The sequence below is a fragment of the Sturnira hondurensis genome, unplaced genomic scaffold (genome assembly GCF_014824575.4).
Source record: "Sturnira hondurensis isolate 20B ecotype Veracruz unplaced genomic scaffold, ASM1482457v3 Scaffold0008196, whole genome shotgun sequence".
Taxonomy (NCBI): domain Eukaryota; kingdom Metazoa; phylum Chordata; class Mammalia; order Chiroptera; family Phyllostomidae; genus Sturnira; species Sturnira hondurensis.
The window spans coordinates 4,531,094-4,545,458 of record NW_028080827.1 but is presented as its reverse complement, the minus strand read 5'-3'; the positions used below and the strand labels follow the sequence as shown (position 1 = coordinate 4,545,458).

The following is a 14,365-nucleotide window of genomic DNA, read 5'->3' as shown; positions in this document are numbered from 1 at the left end:
GCCTGATGTGTGGAATCTAATGAACATTTCAAAAACTGGCTTTTTGCAGTGTGCCTGTGGAATGAGGAATTTAGGAATAACAGGGTTGTGGTCGGTATAGTTTCCTCTCAGAATTTCTCCTCCACTACCTTTTTCTCCAGGTCACTGCAATGAGAGGTGGCGTTGTCACACGCCCATAATCATTCTGGCAGGACAGAAGGGATGGTGGGCTTGGGGGGCTTCTGCTACCGGTAGTTGTGGCAATGAGGTGCCTTTGGGAATGCATCACACCTTTTCTTCACTGGTGACATGGAATAGGGTTGTGATCAGCTCACTGCTGGAATGGGGCCTGAAATTACAAAAATTCAAGTAATAGGATTCCTTGACATACTTTAATACAGTATTTTAGGGCCTTAAGCAACACTGTCAGTCTCAGTAATTTCCAGTTACTATTTCTTTATTCATTTCTACATCACCTACCACAAACTCTAACAGCTACTGAAACTGAGAAGGGTAACAAAGAGATAAGGAGGGTAAAACAAGCAGAAAATAGAGACGTCCGTTAGCCTCACATATTGACGAGGCCAGGCAGGTAGTGCAGTGTTTAGGTACGAGAAAAAGCAGTGGTGCAGACGCAGTGGTAACTGCCGAGTGCCACCTGGACTCCGTGGCAGCAAGACGGTGGAGAACATGGCCAACCGAAGACCTTCCCTATATAAGGGTGAATTGGACGCTTTCCCATGTCAGTATAGGTCAGGAACTGCCAGATGTCCCACTCTGGGGGGTGGGGGGAAAGGTAGGGACAAATAGAAACGTGTGAGTTTTACTGCTTTCTTGATTATGAAGTGTTGGTTTTTAATTAAGAAATAAAAATTATCAAAATGGATGAAAGACTTAAATAGATCATAAAAATCCTAGAGGAAAACATAGACAGTAAAATTTCAGATATCTTCTCTAGCAGTATTATCTCCTAGGGCAAGGGAAATAAAAAGAATAAAATAAACAAATGGGACTACATCAAATTAAAAAGCTTCTGCACAGCTAAAGAAGCCATCATCAAAATAGAAAGGGAACTGACCGCATGAGAGAACATACTGGCCAATGATACGTTGAACAAGGGTTTAATCTCAAAAATACATTAAGAATTATAAGAGTCAACACCAGGAAGACAAAGAATACAATTAAAAAGTGGGCAAAGGACCTGAACAGACACTTCTCTAAGGAGGACACTCAGAGGGCCCAGAGATGTGCGGAAAAAAAATGCTAAGCATCACTAGCCATCAGAGATGGAGATTAAAACCACAATGAGATACCACCTCACACCAGTCAGAATGGCCATTGTTAAGAAATCAACAAGTGCTGGCGAGGATGTGGAGAAAAGGGAACCCTAGTGCACTGTTGGTGGTAGTGCAGATTGGGACAGCCACTAGGACAAACAGTGTGGAATTTCCTCAAAAAAATTAAAAATGGAACTGCCTTTTGACCTAGCAATTCCACTGCTGGGAACATACCTGAAGAACCCTGAAACACTGATTCAAAAGAATATATGCACCCTGCCCTGGCTGGTGTAGCTCAGTGGATTGAGCACGGGCCTGCGAACCAGATGATCGAAGTTCGATTCCCAGTCAGGGCACATGCCTGAGTTGCAGGCCAGTTTCCGGCAGGGGATGCACGAAAAGCAACCATACATTGATGTTTCCTTCCTCTCTCCTTCCCTTCCCCTCTAAAGATAAATACATAAAATATTTAAAAAATATATGCACCCCAATGTTCATAGCAGTGCTATTTACAATAGCCGAGATTTTGAAACAGCCTAAGTGCCCATCAGTAGATGAGGAGATAAAAAAAAACTGGTACATTAACACAATCGAATAATATGCAGTACAAAGAAAGGAATGCCTACCTTTTGCAACAGAATGGACGGAACTGCAGACTATTAAGCTAAATAAAATAAGCCAGTTGGTGAAAGACAAATACCAGATGATCTCACTTATAAGAGGGATCTAATGAGCAAAACAGAACCAGAGGCACAGAATTATGGGACAGACTGACACCTGTAAAAAGGGAGGGGGGAAGCAGGGACTGACTGAAAGAAGGTGAAGGTACTAGTCAAAGAACATACATGAAGGACCAATGGACATGGATAATGGTGAGGGGACTATGGAAGTAGGGGCAGGCAGGGTGGAGGGGGGCAATGGAGCAAAAAGTGGGACAACTATAATAGCATAAACAATACAATAATTAAAAAATTAAAATTAGCCCTTGCTGGTGTGGCTCAGTGGATTGAGTGCTGGCCTGCAAATCAAAGGGTTGCTGATTTGATTCTTAGTCAGGGCACATGCCTGGGTTGCAGGCCAGGTACCCAGTAGGGGGTGCGCAAGACGCAAGTGATGTTTCTCTGCTCTTTCTCCCTCCTTTCCCCTCTCTCTAAAAATAACTAAATAAAAATCTTTAAAAAATTAAAATTAGAAGTCTGAGCCAAACAAAACAGACTTGTGTCCTTATGGCAGCTGATGTGGGATGTCTGATTTAACCAAACATTTGTAATATTTATGAACAGATCCTGAAAATGCTCCTGAAATCACACTACATACTCATAAGCTTCTTTAAGTTCCCTCTCCCATCACAAAATCAGGAACAGAATTTCCCCAGAATCCTTTTAGTTCCCATTTAATGAAAATACACATATATCTAATTATCCCTGTTTTCAATTCAGGGCCATAAGGAAGAAATATTAGATAATTTACCTAGTTACAAAGCTAGTAAGTAGTGGAGCCTAGATTTGAATCAGGTAGGTTGGTTCCAGACTGTGATAAATATATTATAAGAGTACACCCCTAACAGGGGTGTTCAATATGTTACCATTTTCTACCTTCAGTAAATTACCAAGTATTAATTTCAGTAGTCTCTCAGTTCACTGCCTATTTTTAAGAGCAACAATCAACCATTCCATGTCAACAGCAGAATGCAGTTCTTTTTCTGCAAACAAGCCTTCAAACCCAACAGGGAGTGGTTTTCTTTTCCCCTTCTCTTGCTCCTGTCAGTCCAGAGAAACAGAATCACACCTCCAGGTGTGCAGACCTGTTTTTTCTGAGCCTATTTCCTGACATCTTTATCTGGAGGTAGATGCAGCTGGTCAGTTCATTGTGTACTGGCATCCTCTTTTTCTTCTCAGAGTACGGTTAATTCACATCACACAAGTAACTGACTCTTCATCCACAGACTCATGTCACTGCAGCTACAGGCTGTCTGAAAGTGTAACCAAAGAAGTGAGACAGGATTAAGTTTGTTACCTCCTATCTAGTCTCCCCATCTCTCTCTTCCTCCCCACCAAACCAGTGATTATGCTCATCCTTGTCAATCTCCATGTTTTAGAGAAAACAAATCCCCTCTGTAAGGCTCTGAGTTGTGTTGTATTGGATGTGTCTTTTGCTATCATAATGGAGCAGGAACATCTAGTACCTTTTTACTGATCATATGACCTGCTAATATACTGTTTTACTGGTCACAGGCTTCTGACATAATTATCAGAGAACTTTAGAACCCTAATAAAATAACCATAGCAACATGTTCATTAATTTCCCCAGGTTAGCAAATTCTCGTATAGGAATTTACTAAATTTAGTTTCCACAAATTAAGTTGCAAATCATGTATTTGAAGCTGGAACACTTTACCTTATAGTGGTTAAATTTAAATAATAATGTGGTTGCAATAATACATTGAAAAAGCAGGATACAATAAAAATAGTATATATGGAATACTATTAGCCAACCAAAATACACAGAACAAGAAATTTTATTGTCTAAATGCTGGTGAATAAACAATAACAAGCTTAATTAAAGGAGGAGACAGAGGGAAACTTCAGAAATTTATGGACAGGTTTAAAACCTTTATAGGTTGACGGCATAATTGTTCATAATGTCTTTTTTCAATGTAGGACATTCCTTTTACTTGACAATTTCCACTTAACCCTTCTTAACACTTCTTTTGTTATAAAGTTCAACCAGTTTTTTTCCCTGTAAAGTTCAATGGAAACCAGAGAGCTAAAACAAAATTTCCCTATTAGAAATAGTTTGTTTTCTTTGTACTTTTACATATATTTTTAATGTCTGAATCTGAAAATTTAATAAGGATTTATTTCATTTCTGACTTTTAAAATATGATCAAGATAATGAATTTTCTTGAATTACAGATCACAGTAGCTTTACTATTGATCAAGATATATGTACAAATACAATTTCATATGCCCTTGGAAACATGTTAAGATACATTACACAAGATACATATTTCTTTCTGGGTTTGCTTACCCTCCTGGAATACTAAGAAGGGTCACTTGTCACACACTAAAAATTTAGCCTTTGATAAGTGTAGCTTGGACAGATCACAAAGTGGAACCTTCAGAGTTTACTCAATTGGCTTTCTGTCCGAATAACTCAAAGACATCTGGTGTTTTCAGTTGGACACACTACTTTTCCTCTTGTAATTACTATCAGTAATTAGCTGTTGTACTAGCAATTTGTCTTGGTCTTGACATATTCTTGGGAAATCACTTCTTATGGATATATGGAATTTTCCACAATGCAAAGAAAATATTCTGGATGGATAACAAAGTCAAAGCCATAGTGTTTAAGGATACTCTTGAAAACCAGTTTCAACAGTCCTAAGATCCTTTTTCTTTAACAATTTTTTTCTTTTTCGCAACTGTACAGTCACTGCCTAGTCTATTCCGCTAAACAGGAAAACATTTTTTTTTGAAGATCAACTTTCTCATTGGCACATGACTATTTGAAATAAACCCGAGACAGTGGAATTTTGGATCCCTCCTCAAGTAGTTTCCTCCTCTTCAACTGCATTTAACTACTCTCTATCAATAATCTCATCACATCCCAGTTCTTCGGTCAGACGATTGACAACCATAAGTGAAAAAAGCTCTTCGATAAAAGCCAGCTGATCAAAAGGGGTCTTCTCTTGATGCATCTGAAAACCACCGTTCAGGGCTGATTCTCCCGCTCTGGGTGTTCTCAGAAACATCTTGTTAGCTTCTTCGAGGGCCGTTGATACTCTGTAGCCTGCAGCATTCAGCGGCTCCTCTTCTGGATAGTTGTAGTCATCCTCCCAGTCATCGAAGTCCTCACCCTCGCTCTCGAAGTCAGGACCAGCAGCCTGGCCTGGCTGCTCCCCCGGGCCGGGCTGCTTAGCAAGGCCTGGGTCGCCCACCAGCCCCGCCATTGGCTGGGCCCCCTCCTCCTCCATTAGGCCGTCCTCCTCGAGCTGTGGCCGGGCTCGGTTGCTGGACGGATATTCGGATGGCGCCCGGCCCGCACTGCCTACCTCCATCCGCCGAGGGTTACTCTCGCCAGGCATCACATCCATCTGCAGGTCATTGCTTTCTTCATACAGCTTGGACAACTGGTGCATTTCCGACATGGTACGTACGGGAAGCTCAACCTCCTGCAAGGCGTTTTCAGCTGGATCCGAGCAATGCTGCCGTGTGTTTGTGCGCGTGCGCAAACGGCGCAAACCTCCGCGTCTGCGTGACCCCCACACTCCGCCGCCCACTCCGCGCGCGCTGCTCGGGATGGAGTGGTTGGCTTCTGGGAAAGGAATCAGCTAGGCTTGGTGGTCTATGTTTTGTATTTTAAGATTGTGCAAAGCAGGAGCGTCACTTCGTCTCCCTTCTACTTAACCCCTGTGCTGCTTATGATGTTACAAACCGGGAAATAGGTGCCTGCTGTAACTCACTCTATCGTCCTCCTTCCTCCCTCCACCTCTGACCATCGCGTCTGCTCCGGGTTTTAACTACCTGTTGTCTGTGGTAGTGGCTTCTAAATCCACACTTCCAAAGCTCCCAGTGTTCTCAACCAGAAATCAACATGTTAAGAACGGATCCTCATTAGAAAAAGTTAAATTCATATCTAAGCATATTATCCGTGCTCTTTTAAAAAAGTTGTAGTGAGGAAATACTCGGTCCCATTTCTTTTTACAAGAGAGAATTTTTCATTATTATCAGTTTGGTGTGTATTGTTTAAATCCTTTTTCTTTGCATTTACAGAGATATTAAATTCTCACCGAAAAATCCCGCTTTTTTATGATGTCTCACGTAACTGTCTTCAACTTGCAAAACAAACATCTCAGCGTTGTCTTGAAGTTATAGCTTTGTTAGTATATGTATTTTTTTCATACCGTTCCCTTTGTGTACCTATGCTATGGTTGACCTGTGTAAAAATAATTTCTGATTTTTTGATACTATAAACTGGCTAAATGAATGTCCACGTTTGCCAGTATTTCTCTAGAATAAATACCTAGAAGCAGAAACGTGGAGTCAGAGAGTATGCATACTTTAGTTGTAGTAAATACTGTCAAATTGCTTTCTAAATTTGCTGTACAAATTTAAGTTCTAGCCAACGGTGTTTGAGAATATCCACACCCTTGCCACACTTGATTGCACTGAACCTGACAGTTTTGTCAATTTAATGTCTCTTGCTTTATTTTGAATAGTCTTAATTTCTTGAAGATTATTTTTCAATATATTTATTGAGCATTTGCATTCTAAAAATTAACTGGTCTTATTTTGAGTTTATTTTTTTCTTATTGATGCATACAAATTTCTTATAAACTCTTATATTGAATACTTTGTTTTACATGTTACAAATGTATTCTTATTTACTGTTGTTTGTCCTGTTTAGGGGTCTTATACAAAAGTTTTAAAAAGAGTCTTTATATAATCTAATTTAAGGGATTTTTTTGTATGTTTTTTTCTGTATACTAAAATGGGTTTTTCCTGTCTCAAAGATCAGAAGCATAATCTTTTATCGGTATCCTGGTATATTTATAAACCTTTTATGAATTGAACATTTATATAGATTATATGAAGACAGGGTTTATTTATATTTTTCCCTTTGTGTGTGTGTGTATGTGTGTGTGTATGTATGTATCCAACTCCACTAATCTGATCACTTGTACTTCGTCTGTGTGATGCAACATTTATTATAGACTAAAAACCCATGACTGTGTGAGTCTGTTTTTAGACTTCATATTGTAATGAATTTCTAGTTTTATAATATGCTTTGCTATTAAGGAAAAAGTCTAGTATTTTTGTTCTTCAAAAAAATTTCTTTAGCTTTTTTGCACCTATATTGTTCCATGTAAATTTTAGAACAGCATGAAACATTCCCTGAAGGCATTGGTGGAATTTTTATTGGAATTGCATGGAAATTACACATTAATTTAGGGAAGAATTGACATCTTTACAATATTATCTTCTAATCCATAAAGGGAATATATATCTTTTTACTTTTTAGTTGTTCAGGTAATATTTACACCCTTTGACGAAATTTTCAAAAAATCTTTGAGCGATTCCTCTAAGATTTATACATAGATACTTTTGTAAAATGTGCCTCCCTCTACCCTCCAAGTACAGTGTCTAATGGGCTATTGCTGATGTGGAGGAATGACATTGATCTTTGTGTATTGATTTGTTTTTAGTAATCAATTTAACTGAAATGTAAATAGAGAAAAGTGCACATGTCAAGATTATCACGAAATGAACATAGTTGTGTAACTACTTCCCAGATGAAGCAACACCATTTCTTCCCAGAAAACCTCTTGCCGTCTCTCTTTTGCCCAGAAGTAACCACTGTCCTGACTTCAAGCAGAATAAAATAGTTTTGCCTGTTTTTGAATCTGTAAATGAAACCATGCAGCCTGTATTTTTTGTGTGTCTGGTTACTTTTGCTGAAGAAACATACTGTTGCTACGTGGTAGTTCATTGCTAATATCACAGTAGTCCCGGTTGGGACCATTTACATTTGTGCTCTGTTATGAAAAGGGCAGTGATTATTTTCCTTAAGCATGCCTTTGGTGCACATATTTATACAGTTCTGTTGGGTATACATACATGTGGGAGTAGAATTGCCTGGTCATTTTCTCTAAGCTACTTTAGTATATTCTGTTAAACACCAGTGAAGATGAGATTAGTAAATAGGTGCACAATTGGTATTTAAATGAACCTTGAACAGTTTGACAAATACAGTATGACAAATACATCTCTGCAAATTGGTCGTTACACATTGGGTATTGCAAACAAGTAATCCTAGGATATCATGTAAAAGAGATAATCTTGGCTAAGTTATGCAGTTCACTTGAATAATCTTACTTCATATTGGAAATCTTAATGTTAGTTCTTCAGGATAATTTTCATGGCAAATGACTGAAACCCACTAATTTATATAAAGATCCACACTAATTTATATAAAGATAAATTAATTAATAAAAAAGATAAAGGGAGACAGGAATTGTATTGGTTAATATGATAAAACAATGTTACCATCAGACTTTATTCTATTTTTAATTCTCAGCTGATTTTCTCCAGAGGTAAACTTCATTTTTCCGGTAAAGTTTTCCCATGTGTCCGCCAAAGATGGCTCCCCCAAATTCTGGGCTTACATGGTCTTTAATGGCAGAGAGAGAGATACCCTTTCCTTTTGTCCCTATCCCGTTTCTCCTCAAAGATACTGATTGGCTCTGATGTGTTCAAATATTTTCTGATTGGCTAGACATGGATCATGTGTCCACCTGCAAGGAGAGGGCCAGTGAGATGGGCATGTCAAACCCACCTGAATTTCAGGGTCAAAGTGAGAAGATTACAAAATGTGGGTGGGGTGGTTTCAAAGGACGCCGTCCGAGCCAAAGTGAAACGTGTGCCTGTTACTGTTAGATTGTGTGTAGCTAGGACTAATTAATTTATAGCATCGTACATGTTTAATTTGTTATGTTTTCCAGATTATTGCAAATCATCATATGCAGTCTATTTCATTTGCCTCTGGAGGGGATCCTGTAAGTATGGATTCATAAAAGTTCTTTTTATAAGAGGTAAAAGAACTTCCACGTAAAGCATGTTAGCCACTACCTGTCCTTTCCAAATCTCTCATTAGAATTTGTGAATAGCTACATGTAGCAGGGAGTCAAAAATTTGGTTTTGACAAAATATGTCCTGTCACTGATTTTTAAAATATTTGGATTAGTAGGTAAGCTAATAATAATACTCCATTGTGGTAGTAGCTACAGAGTTATAATCTGAGGAGCTTTTCATAGATAACATCACAATCAGGAAAAACAAGTATGTCATACATGTGTTGCAGTCCTTCCTGAGAATTCTCCACACAGAGTTCCAGGCAGATACTACTGAACATTTGGATTTGGCCTATGAGGGGAAGCTGATCTACCATACATGGCAACTTAGTCTAATCTAGAATGAGCTACCAGGGTTGCAGAAATTTACGGAGGTAACACTCAGGTGGGATGAAAACAGCAATTTCTCTCTACCGAGAAGAGCAGTTTGTCTCTACCAAGAGGCCACGTGGTGCTCATATCCCGTGAATGGTACTCTCTCTGCAAGCTTACTTTGCAGAGTGGAGGGTCATTCCCTGATTTGATACCACATCATTTCCAGACTAGAGCAAAAGCAGAGGGGTGTTAAAGCTAAGAAGCCTGTGGCCGAACAAAAAATCTGTTTAAACTGAGGGACTCGAGGGAGGACTTTGCTCCTCTGTGACATCATGGCATCTTTCTACCTGTGAACCTAGAGAAGGCTAGAGGCGGGCAGGATCTGACTTTTGTAATGATCGAACATCAGTAATGCCAGGAAAACACGGCGAACACGTGAAGTCCTTGTCCTTACTGACAATTTGTTGCCCTCTTCTTTGCACTTATTATTAAAGAGTATGTCCTTCAGAAATGAGGCAATGAAATCCACTTTTTAACAGTTCATTTTTTTCTCTCTCCACCACATTCGGTTCTTTCTTCCAAATGAGGAATAAAATTTAGGGCCATAAATGGTAGGACACATATCTTAGAATCCCAAGAGAGGAATGGAATGGTAGTAAAAGCTAAATCTGGCAGCTGGTGTCACTGCGGGGTTTTGACTGATTTGGATCTCGAGGCTAAATATTTAAAGGAAAAAAAATCTATCCTAAAAACAAATGAAGTTCTGAAGTTTCTCTGTGTAAACATTGCTTCCTTTACCGACTTCTAATGTTTAAGCAAGTTCTTCCACTTGGACGTTGGCTGTTTTGTATGTAAAATAAATACAAAAAAGAAGTTAAATGCTGTTTAAATCAGCTCATTCTTTAAAACATTTTGGTAATTGCTGGCCTCCCTATTGGCTACCAGTGACTCACAGTACTTACACATGTCAGACCTGACAACCTGCTTTTAGAGCTTCCTCGAAACTTGTGGGAGAAAAGCAACCTTTAAAGGATTTTAAATCATTGGGTTTTTGTTTCTTTTATTAGTGGATACTTAATTTTCCCTTTAGGCTTCACTACTTCCTCACCTTTCAGCTTTAAGTATGGTTATTTTCAAGTGAATGTTTTAGTTCCATGGTGCCACCCCTGAAAAATAAACCAAATTGTAGAGTTCCCCCTTTTCCCCAAGAGACTTCACAGATGGCTAATTGTGGATTCACTAGCAAATGGGACATGTGGGGTGCTGCCACTGAGCAGCTGCAGCGAGAGCCCAGGACCGAATCTGAAGTCTGATCCTGCGGCTCTGTAATCAGGCCCCACGGCGACACCAAGGACGTGTTTGGTAGCAGAGAGAGTTGATGGAATCCAGCCTGAAAAGGCCTGCACTGTCTTTTCTCTTTCTAACCCATTATGGTTTGATCATCCATGAAGGAACAAAAATACGTTCCTTAAGATGCTTTAAGTAATGAGTCCTATAAATGGAGTGTGAAAAATAATTGTTGCTGTTTGCCTTAAATTTCCCTTTTCAAGTTTGAAGGGTTACAGTCCTCATATATAGGATTGGTGTCCAAATCCTTTTATTTACCATAAGCATTTCTCATAAGTATGCTCTCCACGATGTCTGCTGTAGTTCTCCAGAATCTGAATTATTTTGAGACTGTCTTCATGTGCCTTTAGTTCTCTAGTTCTTTCAACCCACCGAAGCATTGCCCCTACCAAAAACGAACTGTAAAGAATTCGTGGTCCCTGTGGGAAGGTTTTTCGTACTGAATGGAGTGGGACTTTGGTGCTTTCTACAGCTGGGGCGACAGCCTGCTGATTGAAATCAAAACCGTGGCCACCACAACCTTAGTAGTAGAGGTCTCCCAGTGAAGTGGCACCCTCAGGTCAGGGAGGTAGTAGGGCAGAGTGCCAAGCTTTGGAGTCCAGTAGTCTTGACTTACTTATCCTGTTTGGGCTACAGGGTCCTCCCCTGTAAACTGGGGAAGGCTTACCCTTGCCTTGCAGTGTCTTGAGAATTGAGTGAAATGATGTGTGTAACTGATCCTGCCTGGCACAGAGTGATAATGGACAACTATCACCAATGTTGCCAACACACGCCCATATTTTTTTAGGATACTCACTGAGATAATGTGCAACTTCACAGCTAACTGGGTACAAAGGGTCAGAAGCTGTCTCCATGGCCTAATGGAGAGCTCTTCTTTCTACCCGGTTTTCTCTAAAGTTTAAAGAATGCTGGGTATTCTTCCTTACTTTTCATGACCCTTGCTCATCCTCACCCTTGCTTTCTCCTCAAAAACAGTTTACTTATCTTCCTTCTATCAGCCCTGAAGACAGTTCTTGGTAATGCTTCTGTATCTACATTTACTTGATCCATTTCAAAATGTATTATGAGTAGGACCATATTAAATGCATTTTCATAGAGTTTCTCCCACTATTTGTGCTTTACTTTTAACATTCTTTAAACCCTCCCAGACATTTACAAATACAGAATTTTAGAGCTGTAAGACAGTTGGATACTCTCTGGAAGATGTGGACATGAAGGTCTGGAGAGGTGCCATGGACTCGTTCCTGGCGTCTAACACACCAGACAACATCGTGGGCATCCCCCCACTCTTGTAATTTTAAAAACAGCAGCCAAGTCCCCAGGGATTGTGGCTTTCCTTCTAAATTAATATCGAACAATGCCTATAGGTAGGAACTTATTTGTATATAAGATATTTCAAGCCTTTTATCATTTTACATGAGAGAAATTCATTTAAATGTGTTATTTTTTAAATAAGTCAAAACAAATTATGCTGATCCAGAGACCCTGTTCCTGTGTAGTTCGTTGTGGATTATTAAGTGACTGTCCTTGAGGGTATCAGAGACATGGGCTTCTATTTCCTGCCAGTAGATGTATCTTCCTTCTGGAGAATTATACTTCTGATCTTCAAATGGCAGTGTGTATTTTTTCCCTGAGAACTGAGATAAGAAAAAGCATCTTTAATTATTAAAATCTTATCATTCATCCATCACCTTACTCCCTTTAGTACACATCAGAGTTACCAAGGGGCTTTTTATTTGTTAGTTTTTCCAAAGTTAGCAACACATCTTTTTTTAAAAACATTTTTAAAAATATTTTATTTATTTATTTAGAAAGAAGGGGGAAAGGGAGAGAAACATCAATGTGTGGTTGCCTGTTGCACAGCCTACTGGTGACCTGGCCCAAAACCCAGGCATGTGACCTTTTGACTCTCAGGCCAGCATTCAGTCCACACTGAGCCACACTGGCCAGGGCACATCTGTTTTTTGTTTTGTTTTTTTTTTCCCCCCAAATGGCTTTTCTTTATCCTGATCAAATAAATGCTTGTATTTTTGCTTTATTGTTCCTTAAGTTAATTTTCACTGTAAGTGCACTTAAGGAGCAAGCTAATTACCACAAAATCGAACATTTTTCTTTAATCTGTTTTTTTGGTGTACGTGGTATCTACTTGGACAGCTGGGAAATCATGATCCCACGTCCTTGTTTATGAGCCTCTGTGGTGGTATAAGCCCTGGTGTTTCACCCTTCAACACAGGAGAGAACCCCAGTCCCTAACCGTTTTTAAAGCATCTATGTCCTATTATATTTCCCACTTCCCTTTTAAGAGAAGTTCTCTTTTAATCTTAATGATTAAAAGGCACGGTCTGCCTCTAATCTTTAACCTTCAGATTCTCTACTTAAGGGGCAGAGAACATGGACCCCACAAGTACTGAATTATATAGTGTATATTTGTTTATGCTTCCTCCTAAGATGCTTTTCTTTTCTCTTAATATTAATATTTAAGTCCTTGCTTCATTTGCCTCGGTATCATGTCAAATGTACTTTTATCTTTCAACAGTACAATCCATTCATTTTAAATGCAATTGTTTTCCCTTTTTTATAGGATACTACAGACTATGTTGCCTACGTAGCTAAAGATCCAGTTAATCAACGAGGTATGGAAAGCAACTTCTAGATTTTCTTAAGAGCTGATATATACCAACTTTAAAAAGTAGTGAACAATTATTTTTAGTATACAGAGTGATAAGGATCACCAGAGTGCTGTATTGGGTTCTGGAAATATTGTGTAAACTTGAATTGGAAATGAATCACTGAGCACAGTGGAAAAAATACACAGGAGGAGTTTAAATCCCAGTCACTTGAGAGACCCATAAACCAAAGTCTTATCTATTTGTTTAATCAAAAGGAAAGCTGTTTTGGCTCTGACAGGAAGGGCCAGACATCTTCAGTGGACAAATGAATTACTGATGAGACTCAGGCTTGTGGGGTTATTGGCCTGCATGGGCCTCAGTGTGTGTGTGTGTGTGTGTGTGTGTGTGTGTGTGTGTAGCTTATGCACTTGCAAGGGCCTGGCACATCCCTTGGAGTGTTTGACTTCTCGTCATTTTGATCTCAGTCTGAATATCTCTTCTCCAGAGAGACCGTCTTTGGTTGAGAGCAGCTCCTATTTCCAGTTTCCGTATCCCACTCTGCTGCATCGTAGCTCTTTATTTTTTGTTTTGTTAACACTTCTCCCACATTTTTATTTTATCTACTCACTTATTGATGTGTTTACTCACTAAAGGCTCCAGGAAGGTGGGAACTATTTACCTTTTTCAGTATTTTTTCCTCAGGCTCTCATCACAACGCTTAGCACATAGGTGGTACCCAATAACTATCCTGTTGAATGGCTGAGTGAATGGGAGAGTGAGGTGATTGGATTTCTCATCTCAGGATTTAGCACGGTAGCCCAAGAAACTCACCTCCTAGCAGCACTTTGGGTCAAGAACCATAAGTTCCTTAGGTCATTGGACTTCTCTGTGCAGACATGGTTATTACAGGTACTTATCCCTAACTCTGGGTCATTCGGACTCCTCTTAGGGATGAGTGTTAGGACACTTCTCCTCCTTAACTAGAACCTATTAGCCGGGCAGCATTGTCTGCCATCCCAGGAATAGAGTTTGCCCCAGGACATTTATTAGGTATATATGGAGTGGAATTTGGAAATTCAAAAAGCTGTAAGACACAGAGGTTGAGGTTGAAATGTATATGGCATGCTCGGGAGCAAATGAATGGAACGTAGTAGAATGCAGATTGCATATGGAGAAAAAGAGTCCAAGAGGCACCCAGAGGGCAC

General features: G+C 39.5%; 2 protein-coding genes across 2 annotated transcripts in view; one reads left to right on the top strand and one right to left on the bottom strand.

Annotated features, from left to right (window-relative positions):
- Positions 1–14,365, top strand: part of SHC4 (SHC adaptor protein 4) — a 108,696-nt gene that overhangs the window by 55,966 nt on the left and 38,365 nt on the right. Inside the window, exons 5-6 of the mRNA XM_037054589.1 lie at positions 8,761–8,814; positions 13,133–13,184. Of these exons, the coding sequence (XP_036910484.1) occupies positions 8,761–8,814; positions 13,133–13,184 (106 nt within the window). The remainder of the gene's footprint in view (positions 1–8,760; positions 8,815–13,132; positions 13,185–14,365) is intronic.
- On the bottom strand, positions 3,759–5,538 carry EID1 (EP300 interacting inhibitor of differentiation 1). Its single transcript, XM_037054590.1, has one exon. The coding sequence runs from the start codon at positions 5,404–5,406 to the stop codon at positions 4,837–4,839; it is 570 nt and encodes a 189-aa protein (XP_036910485.1). The 5' UTR covers positions 5,407–5,538; the 3' UTR covers positions 3,759–4,836.

Coding starts and splice junctions, on each gene's coding strand:
- EID1 (XM_037054590.1), bottom strand. CDS start 5,406: ATGTCGGAAATGCACCAGTTGTCCAAGCTGTATGAAGAAAGCAATGAC.